Source organism: Balaenoptera borealis (assembly GCF_965194805.1).
Source record: "Balaenoptera borealis genome assembly, chromosome: 14".
Lineage (NCBI taxonomy): Eukaryota > Metazoa > Chordata > Mammalia > Artiodactyla > Balaenopteridae > Balaenoptera > Balaenoptera borealis.
Genome location: NC_138875.1, coordinates 52994675 through 53013218, shown reverse-complemented (window position 1 = coordinate 53013218; position 18544 = coordinate 52994675). Strand labels below are relative to the sequence as shown.

Here is an 18544-nt window from a genome sequence, read left to right as displayed (position 1 = left end):
ACACTGTTGTTAGAGGGAATCCTTTAAGAGTGAAGATTTTAAATTTTGTATTGAATTATGTATTTTCTGATAATCCATCACTGTAATCACTAAGCTTCTCTATTTAAAATTTCTACAGTGGTTTTAGAAATTACCTTATAATATTCCGGAAAATTGTCTGTATAATTTCAGTTATATGTTAGAAGTGACATATATTTGGTAAATAAGTATTTTTCATGATCCTGTTACACAGGATTGTAGCTGAAATATTTTTAAAGATTTAAATATAATTAAAAGAACCAACCTCTCCTCTCCTCTTTCAAAATTTTTTTTTTCTCAAAAATTTCCCTTAGGTAACAGAAATCCAAGACTGGAGTGCATCAAGCCCACATAGCGCGGCCTACGTTCTCTGGGACAATGGTGCTAAGAACCTTTACAGAGTTGGCTTTGAGGGCATGGTGAGTGTAAGAACCACAAAAGATGAAAATATTGGACGGGTGAAAGAAAGGAAGTAAAAATAGCCCTTATTGTATTCTTTCATTTTTTCTTTTGTCATCTCCTTTTGTCACAATACAGCCATCTGAATCATGAGTATGCAATTGGAGGGAACATCTGTAAAGTGAGAATTTAATACAATAGGTGTTAAAATTGTTTTTAAGGAGTTTTTTCCTCTGTATTTTTAAAGTGTAGTGTTGATGATTGAAAATGACTGACCTAGAAACACTTCGAATTACTTAAGTGCTTAAGGAGCATAATGGTAGTTTATTCAATGGATTGTCCTATATTTCTGCATGTCATGGATCATTGTTCAAATGTTGACCTCAGCTATTTAATTTATAGAGTGTAATTAAATATTATATTAATGCCAAAATATTAATGCCTTTTATATCCTTTCCATCTTGAATACATTTTTCATTCGAAGAATTCTTAAATTTCATTTTTTTTTCCAACTGTTTTATGCTCATTAGGAGGGGAAAAAATATCCCACTGTCCCTTTGCCTTAATCTATTCCTTTTATACATAAAAGCGAGCCTTGTGAATCTAGACAGGTAGTTTACTCACCAATTTTTACAATTGTATATAGCATTGGTCATTAGTTTTTCATTATTATCTTCATGCCTCTCCCTGTTTTTAAATTGGGAATTTTTGTAGAATTCCAACTGATTATTAACTTGCTTCAAACGAAGCTTTACGTGCTATGTGTGCTCAGGTACTTATTGAGTAGTATACATATAGATCGATCCCATTCTTTTTTGATGGCTGAGTAGTATTCCATTATATGGTTATGCCATTGTTTATATAATGAGATTTCTGTTGATGGGTATCTGGGGTTTTTTTTTTTTTTTTTTTTTTCATTGTTGCAAGCATTGTTTCAGTAAGCATCCTTGTGCGTATGTCTTTGTACATTTATGGGTATATTTCCTTAAGATAGATTCCTAGAAGTGGAACCACTGGGCTAAAGTATCACATTAAGACTGCTTGACCCATGTCTCTTTGGCTAGGATTGAACTAAATGTGAGCTATAGTGGCAAAGGAGGCTGTAAAAGAGAGTTGGGTTGAGGTGTGTTTGTGTGTGTATGTGTCTGTATAAAGGAGCTCCTTTCCTTAATATTGTATGTATATACTGATTACTTTATACATGTATATGGTACTGTTAGGCACTTTTAGGTAATCTATTTCTGAATTTTCAGTCACCCTCAAGGTTGCTCTTCTAAGTTCACATTTTCTGTACTTTTCATTATACCACAACTGCCTCCCCATTCAAATACTTAAATACTTTCTTATAAAAGCTAAGTGGGAAGGAACTTGAGTTAACCAAGTTATGGTAAAGTAAGGACTAAAAGTGATATAAATAGGAAATTAACTGGACAAGGAATCAAAAGACTGGATTTGGTTCTTTCCTTTTCTACTTTCTGACTATTTAGTTTTGGCTAATTTCCTTTATACAATACCTGCCTTGTATATATCATAAAATTGATTAGAAAGATCAAATGAGTTGAGCTCTTTTTTGGTAAAAATATCTTTAAAATGGAATATGTTATGTACTTTTGAAATACGAGATTTTTGTTTTAGTTCTTTTTTTCCAACATGTGTATTTGAAAGTATGATAATGGTAAAGATCCAGGCATTTTAATGTTGAAGTTTAAAAGAAATCTTAAACTGTGACCTACCTGAAGGTCAAGTTTATAGTTTTTGATGGGTGTTTTTGAAAGCAATGTCTAGTGTGACTATTAACCCAGAGCTACTCTTCACTTCTGCTGAGGATATGTTCTGAATGAACATTTTTGCCTATTTTAGGTTTTAAGCTGTAGTTGAAGTTTTCAAGGGTGATTTTTCTGCTTTCTTTTCTTTTTCTTAGTCTGACCTGAAGTGTGTCCAGGATGCCAAAGGAGGTTCTTTCTACAGAGATCATTGTCCTGTGCTAGGTGAGTTAGCAGGCTAGAGAAAATTTCTAAATAATGGGTCAGAGTTCATGGAATCAGAAAAGTGTTTAAATTGGGCTTTAAAAAAGTTAGTTACCATTAAAACTTTTTAAAGACATACTCTTTTGGTTTTATTTTGTTTTAAAGCATTTGTTCTTTTTAATTTATTTAGACTCTGAAAGAATTGTCATGACTTGATAATTGATATACCATTTATATGGCATACTGTATTTGAAACTTTTGTCTTTTAACCATAAACTTACATTGTTGAAAAATTTTGTGTTATATGATCAATGTTATATCTCTTATACTACTGAGAACAGGACCTAACAATTTAATGCTTATAAATTCCTTAGAATTTCTGTAAAATTCCTTTGGAAATATAAGAACAACTCTAAGATTAAGATAATATGATAAATATAATTTCATGTATCATTAAAATAAAAAAAGAACAAGAAAACCAAAACTACTTTCATTTTATAGATTCTTCATTGTTGGCAAGGTGAACATTTACCACATTCTTCTGATTAAACCTTTAGTCTCTGAATGCTTTCCTTTCTCATGTGAACGCTCCGTTCCTCTTTCCAAATCGTTTGATTTGCCTTATTACCCAAAAGTGCTGTTTTCTTCCAGCATACCTAATTTTTTTAAAAAGGAGAATGTAGAAGAAAATCTTATGGTTTTGATGAGATCATCTCTTTCTCTTGCTTTCAGAAACTTTGTTTTGTATCTGGGCTTTACAAGGAAAGCGTAGAATCAGCACACCCATTTCAGATCCCTCAACATAGTGTTTTATGATCATGAATCCTTTATCCCATAAGTAGTTTTGAAAATAATCTCAGAAATGGGCTTTGAAATATTTGAAAATGCTCTTTAGGCAAAAATCATAAGAACTATTTGGTAACTAATAACAGTAAGCAATTCAGAGGAAAAAAAATTCCAAGTTTCTCTTTTATATACTTTAGTTAGTTATGTTGGCTCTTCAGCAAGTCATCCAGGCAAAAGGTGAATATTATCAATGCCCAGAACTTTGTGTTCTGATAGATGGTTGCCTAGTCTTCTGTAGATTCTGCCCCTGTTCAGTCATTGTTGTAAATCATTACATTATTTCTGGTTTTGAGTCTGTTTTCTTTCTTTTTTTAAAGCTCTCTAATTCTAGAATTCACAGTAAATTCTCAAAACATTTTAAGATTAGATAGTGACTAAAACTCAAATATCTTGGGCTTTTTCTTATTTAAAACAGTGCAGTTGCCTGTTGTTGCTGTGATTTTCCTTTTCCTTTGTCAACTCCCTCTGCAATTATAGGTGAGCAGAATGGCAACAGGAATCCTGGTGGATTGCAGATTGGTGACCTGGTCAATATAGATCTTGACCTAGAAATTGTACAGTCTTTGCAGCACGGTCATGGAGGATGGACTGATGGCATGTTTGAGACTTTAACTACAACTGGAACTGTTTGTGGCATTGATGAAGATCATGACATTGTAGTACAGTATCCAAGTGGCAATAGGTTGGTTATATTTTTTAATTTTCAGTAATGGCAAATAAAATTAGTATATAGAGGAAAGAGCCTTAAAGAAAGCAAATAATATGATAAAATAAAGACTTCTTACAGCTAGCTCTTCAATAATAGATGAAAATCCAGAATATGTTGGTAAAGTGGAGGGAAACAAGTAAGAACAGTGTGTGTGTGTGTAAGTGTATATATTTATTTGAATATATTTATGATTCAATGTTCTGTGCACTTTTTTTTTCCTTTAGGGGGCAGAATACATTGTATCAGTATTAGGTCCAAGTATAGCTAAAAAGTTCTGTGTTCTGTTGGACTGCATCAGTCTACCCTGAATGAACGGGATAACAATAAAACTCCTCTGGCCCATATCTCCAGCGTCATCTCATGGTAACACAGCTCTCCCTTGCCACAGACACCTGTGCGCACACTAATGCTTATCAGCAACACAGCACTGCATGTGTCTCCTCACTTCTGTAACCTTTGCACACACCACTCCTTCCATGCAGAATACCCTTTCCTCCTTGTCTCCCTCCTTCTCTGGATTAACTCCTTTGCCTCCTATAAATATTGAACTTTTATGCTTACTTCCTCTCTCCTTCCCCCCTCCCTGGTACATGCATACGCTATTTATCTGTTTAGGTCTCCTGTTATCTACTAAAATCGTTATTTACTTGGTCTCTGGGTTTCGTGTTTCTTGGAGACTGGGCCTGTGCCTTTTATTTATTTGTCCCTAGGGGCCAAAATATATCCAGTTTACTAGTATGTTTACAGTATTTTAAAGAAAAAATTCGGTAGTTAAATTGAATAGTTGTCAAAGCTTTATTACTGACATGTACATAAAGAAACTAACTCTGATATTCTTTAGGAGAAGGATTATATTTGAAATAAGAAAAATTAACATTAAGTTGCTAACCACATTGTAGAATTAGCTCTAATTGTGTTTAAATCTTAAGGATACACATGATAATATCAAGAGATACACAAAAAGCATTTGCCAAAATCCAACATCCTTCATGATAAAAATACTTAAATAAACTAGGAACAGAAGGGAACTTCTTCAGCTTGATAAAGGACATCTATGAAAGACCCACAGCTAACAGCATACTCAGTGGGAAAGACTGAATGCTTTCTCCTTTAAGATCAGGAACAAAACAAGAATGTCTGCTCTCCTCACTTTTATTCCATATTGTCCTAGAGGGTCTAGCTGGGGCAATTAGGCAAGAAAAAGAAATAAGAGAAAGGAAGAAGTTAATCCTCTCTTGTTCACAGGTGGCATGATCTTGTGTATAGAAAAATCTAAAGAATCCACAAAAAAAACTATTAGAACTAATAAATGAATTCAGCATAGTCACAGGATACAAGATCAGTATAGAAAAATCAGTTGTATTTCTGTATACTAGCAATGAACAATCTGAAAATGAAATTAAGAAAACAATTCCATTTACAATAGCATCACAAAGAATAAAATACTTAAGAATAGATTTAGCCCGATAAGTACAAGATTTGTATACCAAAAACTATATAACATTGTTGAAGGAAATTAAAGATGACCTAAATGGAAAGACGTTTCATGTTTATGGATCAGAAGATTTAATATTGTTTAGATGGTGTATTAGTTTCCTAGGGTTGCCATAACGAATTACCACAAACAGAGCGGCTTTACAACAGATATTTATTCTTTCAAATTCTGGAGGCTAGAAGTCCAAAGTGAAGATGTTGGCAAGACTGTTTTCTTCTGGAGATCTGAGGGAGAATCTCTTCTATGCCTCTCTCCTGGCTTCTGATGATTGTTGGCAATCCTTGGCGTTCCTTGGCTTGTCGATGCACCACTCATTTCTCTGCCTCTGTCTTCACGTGGTCTTGTGCCCTGTGAGTCTCTGTGCCCCTGTATTGTCACATGACCTTCTTCTTCTTTTTTTTCTTCTGGGTACATAGTTTATTTTCAAATTCATTCAAGTCAGTCTCTGATTAGTCAAGGTCAGACAGTTGTAGGGAGATTATTTGATACCGAGAGCCACATCAACAGTCCTCTAGCCTGCTATTTATTTTCGTCAAGCCAACATTTGTACCTTAGCCATCCATAAGGAAAGAACCCTAAGGAGGCATAGAAGAAAGTTAATTGAGCTCATGGAAATTCTAGAGTCTTTTACATAGAAAATGATCAAAAGATGATTTTTCGTGACCTTATAAGGACACCAGTCATTGGATTTAGGGCCCATCTTAATCTGATATGACCTCATTTTAACTTGATTACATCTGCAAACACCCTGTTTCTAAATATGCTCACATTCAGAGGTATTGGGGATTAGCATTTCAGCGTATCTTTAGGGGGAAATAATTCAACATTTAACATATGACAGTATTCCTCAAACTAATCAACAGATTCAGTGCAATCCCTATCAAAATCCTTGCCTTTTTTTTTTTTTTTTAACAGAAATTGGCAAACTGAACCTAAAATTCATATGGAAACTCAAGGGACCCAGAATAGCCAAAACAGTTTAAAAATGAAGAACAAAGTTAGAGGACTCACACTTACCAATTTGAAAATTTACCACAAAGCTACAGTAATCAAGACAGTCTATTACTAACTTAAAAATAAACATGTAGATTGATGGAGTAGAATTGAGTCCAGAAATAAGCCTTTGCATTTAAAGTCAGTTGATTTTTGACAGGGGTTCAGCACAGTTCAATGGGGGAAGAACAGTCTTTTCAGCAAACGGTGCCGACAGTATTTACAGATATTCAGTCATTATGGTGTACGTCTAATTTAATGTTAACTAATTTAATGTTATATGTCAAGTATACAACAGTCTAAAAAATAAACCTACAATTAAAAAACGAAACAAAACAAATGATGCTGAGTCATTTGGATATTGACATGCAAAAGAATGAAATTGGACCCCTGCTACACACCATGTACAAATATTAAGTCAAAATGGATCACAGATCTAAATGCAAGAGCTAAAACTATAAAAGTCTTAAAACATAGGCATAAACCTTTGTGACCTTGAATTAGACAGTGGTTTCTTAGATATGACCTCCAAAGTAGAAGCAACCAAAGAAAGAGTGAATAGACTTCATCAAAATTAAAACTTTTGTGTTTCAAAGGAAACTATCAAGAAAGTGAAGAGACAACCCATGGAATGGGAGAAGATATTTGCAAATCATATGTCTGATTAGGGACTTACATCTAGAATATAGTATAAAGAACTCTTAAAATTCAACAATAAAAGATAACCTAATTGAAAAATGGGCAAAGGATTTGAACAGACATTTTTCCACAGAAGATACAGAGATGGCCAATAAACTCATTGCATTAGTCTGCTAGGGCTGCATTAACAAATACCACAGACTGGGTGGCTTAAACAACAGAAGTTTATTTTTTTACAGTTCTGGAGGCTGGAAGTACAAGAACAGGGTGCCATCAGGGTTGGTTTCTGGTGAGACCTCTTCCTGGCTTGTAGAGGATTGCCTTCTCACGTGGCACCCCACCTTTATGACATCATTTAACCTTACTTACGTCCCTAAAGGCCCAATCTCCAAATACAGTTACATTAAGAGCTAGAGAGCTTTAAGATATGAAATTTGGAGGGGTACAATTCATTTTATATCACCCTTGAAGAGATGCAGGACATTATTAGTTATTAGGGAAATGCAATTCAAAACCATGATGAGATACCACTTTACATGCTAGAATGGCTAGAATAAAAAGGATAATTACAAGTGTTGCTGAGGGTATAGAGAAATTAGAACCAAACCTTCATACATTGATGGTAAGTACTTGAAGTGGTCTAGATGCTTTGGAAAACAGTTCAGTAGTTCCTCAAAATGCTATGTATAGAGTTACCATATGACCCAGCACGTCTACTTCCAGGTTTGTACCCAAGAGAATTAAACCATGTGCCCACACAAAAATCTGTACATGTACGTTTGTAGAAGTATTATTCGTAACAGCCAAAATGTGGAAATAACCCAAATGTCTATCAACTGATGAATGGATAAATAAGATGTGATATATCCATCCAATGGAATATTATATTTGGCCATAAAAAGGGATGGAGTACTGACATATGCTGCAACGTAGATAAATCTTGGAAACATTATGTTGAGTGAAAGAAGCCAGTCACAAAAGGTCACATATTATCTGATTTTATTTATACAAAATGTCCATAATAAGGAAATCCATAGAAACAGAAAGTATATTACTGGTTGTTAGGGGCTGGGGAGAGAGGGGTTGAATTCAGAGTGACTGCTAATCGTTATGGGGGTATCTTTTTGTGGTAATGAAAATGAAATTAGGTAGTGGTGGTTGGTTTATACAACTGAATATACTAAAACCACCGAATTACACGCTTTAAATGAGTGAATTGTATGATATGTGAGCTACATCTCAGTATAGCTCTTAATAAAAAAGAAGGAAAAAATCTTAACACAATTGAAGTTCAGAGTAGCATGTACTACCATATTTTGTCTTAAATAGTATCTTGTTTGTTGTTTGGAAATGTTAGGTTAACACAGATTAGGATTATTACTTGCAGAATTCTTCCTCGGTCAAAATTCTTTCTTGGGCAGTAGTGTTATTAGTAACATGACATTTGACTTCTAGAAAATCTTTTTTTATTCTTTATTCAACACCAATTTATTAAATACTTATCCTGTATTAGGCCCTGTGATTATGTTAGAATTACCAAGACAAACAAGACATGGTCCTCTGCTTTGAAGGAGTTTCCCTATTAATTTGGATAGACAAAGTCAGAAATAGCTGTATTAAAATGTTTTAAGTAGTTATGATAGGTGAATATTCAGGCTATTCTGTAGGTACAAAAGAAGAGTGGTCATTTCAGCTGGGCAAATCCGAGAAAACTTAAGAGAGCATATTACATTAAGTAAGGTTGAAAGATTTGGTTTTCACCTGGGCAAGGAAGCACTGTAGGCAGAAGGAACAACTTGAGTAAATAACTACTGTTCGGGCACTACACAGGTCTAGTAAATTTTGGAACTTTGGGAGTGAGGTAAATAAAGGGCACCATGACTGATAAGACTGAAAAGAAAACTTTTTGTATTTGAGTTTTATTCTTAACTGATCAGAGGCACTTCTTTCTCTTTGTGGTTGTTTTAGAAAGAAAGTTTACATGGTTATAGGAATTTAGTAAGCAGGTTTTTGTGTGTTGTGACCTCTCAGAGCCTTTTATATGCTAAGGACCATTATAATAAGGAAAGGAGGGTATAATACGCCATATTGTAAAAGTTTATTTGACTAGGGAACCTTTTTTCCCTTGGAGTAGCATATGGGACTAGGAGAAATGTGTTATACACTGTGGTACAACTTTTTGATGGGATATTAAGTAGTCAATAGAACGGTGGTTATGAAGATGGTAGCAGCATAGGAAAATGCTTATGTATAGGAAAGAAGAAATCCGAGTCCAAATTTGTTTTGATAACAGTGATTACAAGGATGTAAGATACCCATACATGGCAATTTAAAACTAGATAATATTTTTATCCGTGAGATTGGCAATGATATGGGAAAATAGTGTACTCTTTGTAGAGCTGTTTGGCTCTATCAGAATTGTAAACAAATATATACTTTGATTAGGTGGTTCCTTTAAGAATCTCTAGGGCTTCCCTGGTGGCGCACTGCGGAGCAACTAGGCCCGTGAGCCACAACTGCTGAGCCTGCGCGTCTGGAGCCTGTGCTCCGCAACAAGAGAGGCCGCGATAATGAGAGGCCCGCGCACCGTGATGAACAGTGGCCCCCACTTGCCGCAACTAGAGAAAGCCCTCGCACAGAAACGAAGACCCAACACAGCCATAAATAAATAAATAAATAAATAAATAAATAAATAAATAAAATTAAAAAAAAAAAAAGAATCTAATGAAATACTGACCCCCATGTGCACAAAGATGTACATACAGTGATGTTCTTTATAATATTGTTCGTAATAATAGTGAAAATGTGGAATTACTTTAAATGATAGTCAATAGGAGAATCGCTAAGTACATTTGTGTATATCGATGCTATGGAATACTCTGTAGCCATTAAATCAAAATAAATAGATCTATATCTGTCACATTGAAAAATAAATGTTCCAGGATGCATTCTCTGAGAAAAAAGAAGTCACGGAATAATATATATATGTATATTATGATCCCATTTATGGAAAACAAAACAACTCTCTCTCATAACCATCACTCTGCATATTAATAGAAGATCTTCAGGGCTACGCAATGGAGTATTAACTGTGGTGTCTAGTGGGGTGGGGAATGGTGATCCAGGTGTGTTTGTGTGAAATGGAACTTTCACTTTTACTTTACATGTTTATGAAATGTTTTAATTTTTTTTTTTTTTTTTTTTAGAGGAAACACCTAGTGCCTCTGAGCTTTTTTTTTTTTTTTTTTTTAATTTTTATTTATTTATTTTTGACTGTGTTGGGTTTTCGTTTCTGTGCGAGGGCTTTCTCTAGTTGCAGCAAGCGGGGGCCACTCTTCATCGCGGTGCACGGGCCTCTCACTATCGCGGCCTCTCTTGTTGCGGAGCACAGGCTCCAGACGCGCAGGCTCAGCAGTTGTGGCTCACGGGCCCAGTTGCTCCGCGGCACGCGGGATCCTCCCGGACCAGGGCTCGAACCCGTGTCCCCTGCATTAGCAGGCAGACTCTCAACCACTGCGCCACCAGGGAAGCCCCAAATGTTTTAATTTTTAACGAGTGTGTATTACTTGTTTTTTTGAGTGTGTGTTACTTTTTTTATAACAATTTTATAAGACATGCAAGTGCGAATAAATCTAGACAGAAGTGCTAGACAGAAGTGTATCATAATAGAGTGGTGAGATTATGGATAACTCTTTTCCCAAATCTGTATAATAAAATCATAAAAAGAAATACAAATCATTCAGGATGTAATTGTAAAGGATTGCTTTACACTGTTGATGTGTTATAAAGCTTTTTTCCCTGTAACGGTTAACTAAGAATTTGTGCTAAAATTAAGTAAACTTACCCATGTTGAATTTTGGCTTTGATTTTTAGGTGGACCTTCAATCCTGCTGTTCTCACTAAAGCAAACATTGTCCGAAGTGGGGATGCCGCTCAGGGCGCAGAAGGAGGCCCCTCACAGTTCCAAGTGGGTGATCTTGTACAAGTTTGTTATGACCTGGAAAGAATTAAACTTCTACAGAGAGGACATGGAGAATGGGCCGAAGCTATGCTCCCAGTAAGTACATATAAAATAATTTGGGACTAGGAAATATACCATGTTTATGTAGTTTTTAAAAGTTTTTAAAACTTTGATTTTAGAAACTAAATTAGCATAATCCTTTGAGAATTGTAATCTTCATTGGCAGCTTAACATATGTATGCCTTTTATTTTCTAACTTATTTCAGTTAGATTAGCCTGGGAAGGTCCAAAAAAGAGCTCTAGTTAATATTTTTTGATAGAGCTTTTAGTGGAGAATGTAATGTTGGGGTGAGGCAAAGAGGCTTCCTGATACTTCACCCCAGAATGAGAGCGACGTGCTCATCCAGCCACCAGCAGTGCTGGACCACCGCTGCTCTCCTCACTTGGGGGCATGCCTCTCTAAAGCTTAGACTGCAAGAGCAGCTCAGGACGTGTGCCTTCTGAGATAGCTTTGCTCCCAAAGAGCTAGTTTAATTTTTTATTTAGTCAATCAATACATTTTTCGTCAAATGTTCAGCAGTAACAAAATAATTTGTTTGTTCTGCCCTCTTTTCATTCATCTTTCTCTTTCTCCATCTTTTCCTTGCTTCTGTCCTCCTGTCTCCTTCCTTCTGTACTACCTGTTCCATCCTGCCAACTGCCCTTAACTGCCTTGCCCTGTATCCCATTCCCTTCCACCTTGCTATATCCTCCTCTTCAGCCCTCCACTTTGCCCACTCCCTGCTCCTGTCTCATCCTGTTACAAATCCTGTCTTCCCAAGTCCCATCCCATTTAAGCACCTCCTTCCTGTCCCATGTACCTCCCCTCCCACCCCCTTCATATGGTATCCAACCCACCCTGGTGTGTTGTCCAGTCCCCTGTCCCGGTCAACACCTTTTTCTCTTCCTGTCCAGCCCCAATTCCTGCCCCATTTGCCTTCTGCCCCCTCCTATCCTGTCCAGTCCCCCTTTCCTATCCTTCATGATGTTCTGTCCCTCCATCAGTCCATTCCTCCTTTCTGCCTTAGTCCTTCAGCAGATGTTTTAGCAGAAGCAGTGTGCCTGTTAGCCTTCAGGGATGTAATAGTGAACACAACAGAAAAAAAAAAATCTCTGTTGTTGTGGTACTTTCATTCAAAGACATTTCATAGTTTGCACATGATGCTGACATTTTTTATTGCTTTAGTTAGGTATTGAATAAGTGATAGTTGTATTTCAGGACTATATTTTAGAATCATTATTTTTCTCCAAAAAGTTGAGTTCTATATAATCCCTCTTTGTTTTGTTTGCTTTTGGTATTAAAGTTGGTTAAAAAAATGTATTAATATACTTCAGGCCTCACTATAGTGTGGTGTTACTCAAAATGTCATTTTTTGACGTGTTTTATAGGAGCTATATATACTATTTAAAATTATTTTATAGTCAAGATGTTTTTGTTTTTTCCCCTTATCAGTGACACCTTATAGCATCTTCCATCTGTTGAGTGCCCAGTTATTCTGAGCACTGTGCTGAATGATGTATACGTACATATGCAGCACATGCTATATATATGTATACACATATATACATAAACATACAGACTTTATTTGTCTTAGGAATATTATAAGTAGGTGGTGGTATGACATCCTTATTTTAAATATGAGGAAATCAGAACTAAGATAATGAACTGGAATTTGAACCCAAGTCTATATTACTTCAAAGCCTGTCTCCCATATTAAGCTGCTGTATAAGCAAAACCTTTAGGTAATTTCTAGAGGGCAGTACTGGGATCCCAGTAGTGATGATGTAGATTTGAATCTTCTCAAATTCTCATGATTAAAACAGTCAACAACTAGATTAGTTAGCATAACTAAAAAAGCTACAAACATCTGTAACAAAGCCAGGTGATAGAATAGTCTTTTGAACCTTAAAATGTGAATGAGTAAAGATAAACCATTGACAGCTACAGGGTCTGCATCTGTGTGGCAGCAGAGAGAATTAATGGAGCATCAGGTGGACCTGAGAAGGGGGAAACTCCAGAATAGCTAATGAGTATTCATTGGTTAGTGTGGTAGATTAATGTGATAACAACAGCCGAACCTGGGAGGGCTCTTGTAGACTCCAGTTTGGGGTGAGAGCAATAGGTCCATGCTAAAGTCTGAAGGGACTGGAGTAGCCTGGGGCTATAAACTTTCTAAACCAACCAGCCAAATCTCCCTTCCAGGGCAGAGCCCTCCATTGAGGAGAAAATTCTGGAATAGAAGCCAGATTGAGTAGGGTAGAGACAATAGGCACAAAGGAAAGAGCAAATCTAGGTAAAAGTTGGAAGGGATCATGGTCGAATCCCTATGCACTGTTATTATTGAAAAAGGAGAATAAAGAATAGAATAACTTCTCTACAGACAGATGAAAGTACATCAGAAAGATATGCACAGAAAACTAAAATCTAATAATTCAAAATGAGCTAAAGAATTAAGAAGATGATAAAAGACATGAAAGGATGAAATAATTCATAATTAGAAATGAGGTAGAACTTAGGAAAGAATTTTAAAAAATTCATTTCAGAAATGAAATAAGCTAAAAGCAACATAGAGCAAATAAATACAACAGATAATGCCTTAAGAGAAACAGAAGGTAAAAAGGAGGAAAATTTTTAAAATCAAAAAGATAAAATGTATTTGAGAGAAAGTGACAAATACAGAATATCTAATATATGTGTATTAGGGAATCCTTGCAAAAAGGAAAAAACAGAAACCAAAGTAATGGAATATAACAAATGCTAAAATTTGTAATTCCAGGAAAGTTTACCTGAAATTGAAAGATTTGAAATTAAAAAAGGGCACATTGCATACCTGGGAAAACTAACCCAGAACACCAAACACAGAGCCATATTCTGGTAAAATAATTGAATCTTCAAGAAAAGAAAAAATTCTTTGGGTATCTAGGAAAAAAGACCAAGTTACTTATAAAGGAAAGAAAATCAGATTGTTGTTAAGAAAAAAAATGTGATCTCAATGTTTTATGCCAGAAAACAATGAAATAACATTTATTTAAGGTGCTCAAGGAAAGAAAACATAAGCTAAGGATTTTATATATAAGCAAACTGACTTTCAAGTACTGTAAAGGCTGTAGACTGCTATGAAATGTAAGAATCCAGAGAATCGAGTCCCCATGAGCCTTTTCTGAGTAATCTACTAGAGAATTAGTTTTAGAAAACCAAAATGACTGAAGAAATGTCAACTGAAGGACTGGTAGTGATCATTAAATACATATTTATTTATTGAACTAAGATTAAATGATAGTTATAAAGGAAAGGGTAGAGTTTATAATGGTTATATGATCTAACAACATAAAGTATGACTGTCAGAAAATGGGCTGGGAATGCAGAGAGGATATGGTAAGTTCAATGAGCTGTTTGATTGCATTTTAGTTATTAATTGGGACTATATAAAGTTTAATATAAACTTTATATTTAAAAAAGCAAACAATGGAAGGATTAACCATAAAGTTAAAAAAAGAGTTTTCATGTATAGAAAGGTAATATGATATGGGGGACAAAGGTAGAAGGGAAACATCTTTGAATAGGTCTTGTTTTATAGATTTGGTTTGAAATCACATGTATTTTATACAATTAGAAAACAAAATTAAGTTCAAAAAGGAAACTCCCAAAAGTGGAGAATAAAATGAAACGAATGAACCTAAGTGTGTTTCCTGTTGGCTTAATCATACAGAGAGGAAATTCCAAGTGATTTCCAAACACAGTAGTTTGTCCTTATATCCTTATAGGAGGTCTATGCCCTTCAGAACTGCATGAAAAAAAATTTAACAATTTTCGTAAATTTATTGTTTGTGATAGTGTTGATATTGTTACTCTGAGACTGTTGTGTGTGTAATATGACAAAAAATCAAATGAGCAATTATATGATAATTCTAATTCTGTTATTCCCAATGACCCTGAGGACCAGAATTATCAGAGTGGCAAAAAGGAGACGCAGATGTAGTATAGAAGAGGTTAAGAAAAGACCCTGTAGGCTGGAATTTGAATTGCGAGAGTGTTTAAACTCACGATTTATTTTATCTTTGTTTTAAAACACACTGCGCCCCCCTCCATTTCCTAGCTCTGTCCATGAAAAGGCGTGGAAACAGTGACCATTCCAGTAACAATAACTAACCTTAGTGCCTAGATTATGGTCTCGAAATAACCTTTCCCTCTGTGAAGAATCAGGGCTCTTTGGAGAAATGGCTAATTCTAGTTCTTTGGCAGGAAGTGAACAAGATGAGCCTCATACCAGATAGCAGGGAAGCTATCAAAGATTTTTAGGTGATGTTAAAAAGATCTAGCAGCCAATTCGAAGGGTTTCTTACCAAATACAAAGACAGATGAATCTATTAAACTGCACCAATTAGTAAAATTAAGATTGGATGAATCTTCATAGGACGAATAACCCTGTTTCTTCAACAAGTAATTTGCAAAGGAAAAAAATGTGTAGGTTTTGTTAGGAACTTGATTTAAACAAACTAAAAAAAATTGTCATTTGTGAGGCAATCGGAAATTTGAACACTGACTAGTACTTTATTTTATTATAGAGTTATTGATAATTTGGGATAGGTTGATAATAGTATTGAAGTTATATTTTAAGAAAAAGAGTTTACATGACAAAATAATACAGGAGGGGAGAATGGGTAGGGAAAACAAGATTGGCCATGAACTGACAATTGTTAAAACTGGTTGATGGGTACATGAGGATTCAATATACAATTGTCTATTTTTGTGTGTTTGAGATTTTCTGTAAAGAACAGTTAAGGAGGAAAAAAAAAAAAGAATGCAGCCTCAAAGAGTTTGAGATGATGGTGGAAAATTCCAGGTGAAACTATCTAATGAGAAGTTAAAATTGGTGTGTGTTTTGGGGCGAGGAGAGGGGTAAACAGGGCTGGAGTAGTATATTTTGAAGTCTTTGGAAGTAAGACGGTAGTTGTCAAGTGGATTAAATTTCCAAGAAAGTAGAGTGAAAAACAAGGAATAAAGTTTGGGAGAATGAACAGACTTAGGAATCTGAAGAAGGAAAAGGAGCCAGTGAGTGGAAAAAGGGAAGGAACAGGCAGGAAGATAAGGCTGTCATCCAGAAATCAAGGGAATATTTTCAAGAAGTTGGAGTCAGATGCTGTGGAGAGGTCAAAAGAGAAAACAAGTTTAAGGGCAGTCTCCTCTGTGTTAGGAAATAGTCAGATATTATCACTACTCTTCACCAGTTTTCTAGTGTTGTTATTGGCTATTCTGTTGTGCGTAAGAGAATGGGTTTTGGACCTGAGTTTGAAATGGGGCTAATAAGATTACATAGCTTTCAGGATTTTACGTATTAGGTGAGTCAATACGTATAAAGCTCTTAGAACAGTACCCGCCACATGAGGGCTGCTGCTTCTGGTTGTGTTTCGTACCTAATTGGTCTTCTTACTCCATATATTTAATAAGCATGTTACTTCTACATACTTCTGTTTTGAAATCAGGCTTGATTCCAAAAAGGATTTAAACATAGATGTAAGCTTTGAGCCCTTTTTGGTTTAAATTGCTTTTTTTAGAAATCAGATTTTCTTTTTTTAGGCTAGATTGATGATGGTTTTGCACTACTTGCGTTACAAGTTCTCAAGAAGTATCTTATGAGGTTAAAAAAGGATTGGGGACTTCCCTGGTGGTGCAGTGGTTAAGAATCCGCCTGCCAACGCAGGGGACACAGAAGATCCCACATGCCATGGAGCAGCTGAGCCCATGTGCCACAACTACTGAGCCTGTGCTCTGGAGCCTGCAAGCCACAATTACTGAGCCCACGTGCCACAACTACTGAAGCCTGCGCGCCTAGAGCCTGTGCTCCGCAACAAGAGAAGCCACCGCAATGAGAAGCCTGCGCACCACAACAAAGAGTAGCCCCTGCTTGCTGCAACTAGAGAAAGCCCGTGCGCAGCAATGAAGACCCAACGCAGCCAACGATCAATCGATCAATCAGTCAATAAATTTACAAAATAAATTTACAAAAAAAAGGATTGAATATCAGAAACCAAGATTTTGTGAACTTTTATGAATAAAATAGATTGTCATGATTGTTTTATATCCTTGTGGAAATGTAGTTTTATTAAAATATTTTTAAAAGATACTCTTTAAAGTTTGTAACTAATAAACAACCCATTTGAATATGATTATCCTTTAAAAGTTTTTTTTATTAGGAATGAAGTAAAATTAGTACTTTAAATATGTAAAAACTGGTGATTGATTTTTACGGTATATACTTCAGACTTGAAACATGAATCTAATTTTTTTTAAGACTTTAGGTAAAGTTGGCCGAGTACAACAAATTTATTCAGACAGTGATTTAAAGGTGGAAGTCTGTGGAACATCTTGGACGTATAATCCAGCAGCAGTTTCCAAGGTGGCATCTGCAGGATCAGCCATTAGCAATGCATCTGGTGGTATGTTTTGTTTCATGTCTCTCTAAAAGTAATATGGTTTACATTAGAACATTTCCCAATTCCCCGATTCTTGTATACAGATAATGTCGTATGTGTTCTTGATTTTCTCATAGATCACATAACCCCACTTGAATATTAACTACTTTTTAGACTTTCGCTAAAGGTTTTTTGTTTTGGTTTTTTTTCTGCTTTTTTATATGATGAACAATCTTTGTTCTGGCTGAGGTATGCCCTGGAAAAGTTCCGTAAATATGTGCTTTTTCTTTGATATATCAAGGGCTTCTCCACATCAAATCTGAGATACCTGAAATTCAACATTCTTACTCCTTAGTCGGAAGTTTTGTTTTCTGCTAAAGAACCATCGCTTTCTTAGACTACTTTATTTTCTTTTTATTTCCAATATTATTGCTAGCCAATGGCTTTCTTTCTGGATATTTTTACATGTCAGCTATACTTCTTCTCTTGTCATTTAATAGGAGTTATATACATGCCACAATGAGTAGAAAGCTGTGTTGAGATGTGAGTATGCTGGATGCTTGGGTAGACTCATGCCCAAAATCTTTCCTTCTTATGCTCCAGCTTTATATATACACTTAGTTCATTCAACAGCAAATTACAACTTACTGTATGTGTATTGTTGTCATCCAGAAAAGAAGATAGAACCATAACTGTGAACAGTAAGAAAGTAAAGGAAAACATTGGGTGACCTCCAGTTTTATTTTATACTGCTTTCTACTTCTTTGCTTCTGTCTTGTCTTTCCTGCTGTAATTTGCTGATGTATTTGAAGTTTAAATCATGTGGTGTTATTTTTACCTTGAGGTTAGATGGCATCACAGTAGGCTGACTTTTAACAAATTGAAAGTGAAGGATGGTTAATATCCTTCTCTCAAGTAATGTGGACGGGGTGTTGGGCCTCTGCCCCACTTTGTGACTTCTTTCCTTTCCAGTAAGTAGATCCAAGAGTTAAGGAGTAGAACTGGGTAGATTTGCTACTGATAAATGCTATTTAGGAAAAAAATCATATTGAAAGGGTTTATGT

At 35.5% G+C, this 18544-nt stretch overlaps 1 protein-coding gene across 3 annotated transcripts in view; it reads left to right on the top strand.

Moving 5' to 3' along the window:
* The window catches only part of MIB1 (MIB E3 ubiquitin protein ligase 1), a 120195-nt gene that overhangs the window by 26488 nt on the left and 75163 nt on the right, over positions 1-18544 (top strand). For all 3 annotated transcript variants that reach the window (XM_082353511.1, XM_082353510.1, XM_082353512.1), the window contains exons 4-8: positions 333-437; positions 2339-2405; positions 3708-3912; positions 10940-11123; positions 17360-17504. In XM_082353511.1, the coding sequence (XP_082209637.1) occupies positions 333-437; positions 2339-2405; positions 3708-3912; positions 10940-11123; positions 17360-17504 (706 nt within the window). The remainder of the gene's footprint in view (positions 1-332; positions 438-2338; positions 2406-3707; positions 3913-10939; positions 11124-17359; positions 17505-18544) is intronic.